At 61.2% G+C, this 2,256-nt stretch overlaps 2 protein-coding genes across 2 annotated transcripts in view; one reads left to right on the top strand and one right to left on the bottom strand.

Annotated features, from left to right (window-relative positions):
* On the bottom strand, window positions 1-2,234 carry CCDC96 (coiled-coil domain containing 96). The gene has a single exon (XM_023746408.1). The coding sequence runs from the start codon at window positions 2,056-2,058 to the stop codon at window positions 394-396; it is 1,665 nt and encodes a 554-aa protein (XP_023602176.1). The 5' UTR covers window positions 2,059-2,234; the 3' UTR covers window positions 1-393.
* The window catches only part of TADA2B (transcriptional adaptor 2B), a 16,668-nt gene continuing 15,256 nt past the window's right edge, over window positions 845-2,256 (top strand). Inside the window, exons 1-2 of the mRNA XM_023746407.1 lie at window positions 845-889; window positions 973-1,209. Of these exons, the coding sequence (XP_023602175.1) occupies window positions 845-889; window positions 973-1,209 (282 nt within the window). The remainder of the gene's footprint in view (window positions 890-972; window positions 1,210-2,256) is intronic.

Raw genomic sequence — 2,256 nt, 5'->3', positions numbered from 1 at the left:
CACAGTTTAATGCAGAGATTTAATAATCGGCACAGGAACTGGGGACATCCTGCCCACTGGCTGCCCCTCCGACATGGGGGAGGGGGCAGTTCTCCTTAGCATCAGGTCGCTGAGATGATGGAGTCGCTCAGATATAAAAGACTATCGACAGTGTTTCATGAGAAGGGGGGCACATCACCTATTGTTTGTTCCTCTGGACCTGCTTTGCTTGACCCTATAATAAAACCCACTGCTAACCCAATTTTGTGCCCACCACTCACTCATTTGGAAGCTGAAAGAGTATGAGATAAATACAAAATGTAGTTCCATCCTAAATATCACAAGCCTTTTAAAGAATGGCAACACATGGAGAATAAAAGTTAACCGACAATAGCGTCTGCCGAGGTGAGCCCGTCAGGAGGGGAGGAAGGCCCTGGCTTCCCGGATCTTCTGCTTCACCCCCCGGCAGGACAGAACCAGCCCAGCGTGGTGGCGCTGCAGGTTTTCCAAGTGCTGCTGAAGCTGTTCGGTCCTGCCCACCTTCTCCTCCATGTCCCGGAGGAGAGACTCCTTGCCCAGGAGCCCACACCTCTGGTTCAGCTTGATGTTGTCGATCCGCAGGTTGTCTCGAGCTTGCTTCGTCTTGGTCAGGATGTCCCTCCTTAGGGCCACCTGAGCCTCGACCTCCAAAAGCTGCGCCTTTTTGCTCATATTTTCAATATCCACAAAGTGCAACTTTTCCTTCACGTGGGTGATGATTTGCACATTGTTGTTCACCTTGCCCTGCAGTTTCAAAAGCTCCTCGTTTCGCTCCTCCACTTTCTCATTGAAGGTCTGGTTCTCAATCTTCAGCTGCTCAAAGTCGATGAGGAGCAAGCCGTCGGACGTGTCCTCCTGGGTCCGCATCCTGGTTTCAAAATGCACGAGGCTCTGCTTCAGCTGCACGTTCTCCAGCCGCACGGCACTCATCTCCTTCTCCTTCTTGTCCTCCAGCGCCTGGATCTGCTCCACCTCCCGCAGGGCAGCCTGGCGACCGCCCCTCAGCCGACAGCTGCCCATGGCCTGCAGCACTACCTGCTTCTTGAGTGCCTGGAATCGTCGCCATTCCTTCTCCACGCTGGAGACCTTCTCCTTGCACTGCTGCTTCAGCTGGTCCAGCTCCTGGTGGTACCAGTCCAGGTCGTCGGCCTCCTGCTTCCTGAGCTCCTCCAGCAGGGCCAGATAGTGGAGGTAGGCTTCCTCCTTCTCGGGGGCCTCGGGCTCGGCGCCCTTCTCGGGCACCTCGGCCGCTTCCAGGCCCTTCTTCTTGCGCAGCGCCTCATAGATCTTGTGCTGCAGGTAGATGTTGTAGCGCTGGTAGTGGCTCCGCTCCACCCTCAGGGTGCGGTACTGCTCCAGGAGCTCGGAGCGCAGCTGCTGCTCCTGCTGCCTCTGCACCTCCTCAGTCCACTCCAACTCCGCATCCTTGAGTTCCTCGTCCAGCCCCTTCTCACTTCCTTCCACGCTCTTCCTCGCGCTCACCTCGCTCTCCACCACCTCCTCCTCCTCCTCCTCCAGCTCCTCGCGCTCAGCCTCCGGGACGAGTACAGCCTCCTCCTGGCTGGTCGCGGACCGCCGCACCGAAGCCTGCGACGAGGCTTTCTTACTCCTCGCCTCCTTGGGTGTCTCCGCCTCTTCCTCCTCGGGCGCCTCTTCTCTCTTCTCCTCCGGTTCCTCGGGCCCGGGCCCGCCTTCGGACCCCGGCTCGGCTGGCTCCTCGGTCGGCTTCTCAGGCTCAGGCTCGGCCTCGGCCTCGGCCGGCCGCTCCCGCTCTCCGGGCCCCTCAGCTTCGGTGGCCAACGGCCCTTCCCCGAGCTCGGCGAGCTCGGCCGGCTTGTCCGACTCGGCCGGCTCCGGGGGCTCGGCGGGCTCGACCGCGGCGGAAGTTCTCTCTGAAGTCTCTACGGCTATCGGCTCCGCGGGCTCGGCTGGGGACTGGGGGCCAGAGCTGGCCTTGACCCCGGACGGCCGCGGGGCCAGGCTCGCCACATCTCCGTGTTCCTTCTCCGAGTCCCTAGGCTGTTCCGAGTGGCCTTCCATCTTTCCCGGACTCGGCCCGCGCAGCTGAGCGCAGCTCCCGGCTGTTCGGTTTCCAGGGGCAACCAGGGGCGCTCGCGGTGGGCCCGGCGATTGGCCAGGCGTCCGACTGACGTCCCGCCCCTTCTCCCCGCCTTCCAGCAGATCAAAACCAATGGGAGGCCGCTGTCGGACGACCGGCGGCGTTGATGGGAGAGGGCG

Source organism: Myotis lucifugus, unplaced genomic scaffold, assembly GCF_000147115.1.
Source record: "Myotis lucifugus unplaced genomic scaffold, Myoluc2.0 scaffold_676, whole genome shotgun sequence".
NCBI lineage: Eukaryota > Metazoa > Chordata > Mammalia > Chiroptera > Vespertilionidae > Myotis > Myotis lucifugus.
The sequence above is the reverse complement of the archived record's forward strand: the minus strand, read 5'-3'. Positions and strand labels throughout refer to the sequence as shown.

Excerpts from the sequence above, each read along its gene's own strand:
- CCDC96 (XM_023746408.1), bottom strand. The coding sequence starts at position 2,058 with ATGGAAGGCCACTCGGAACAGCCTAGGGACTCGGAGAAGGAACACGGA.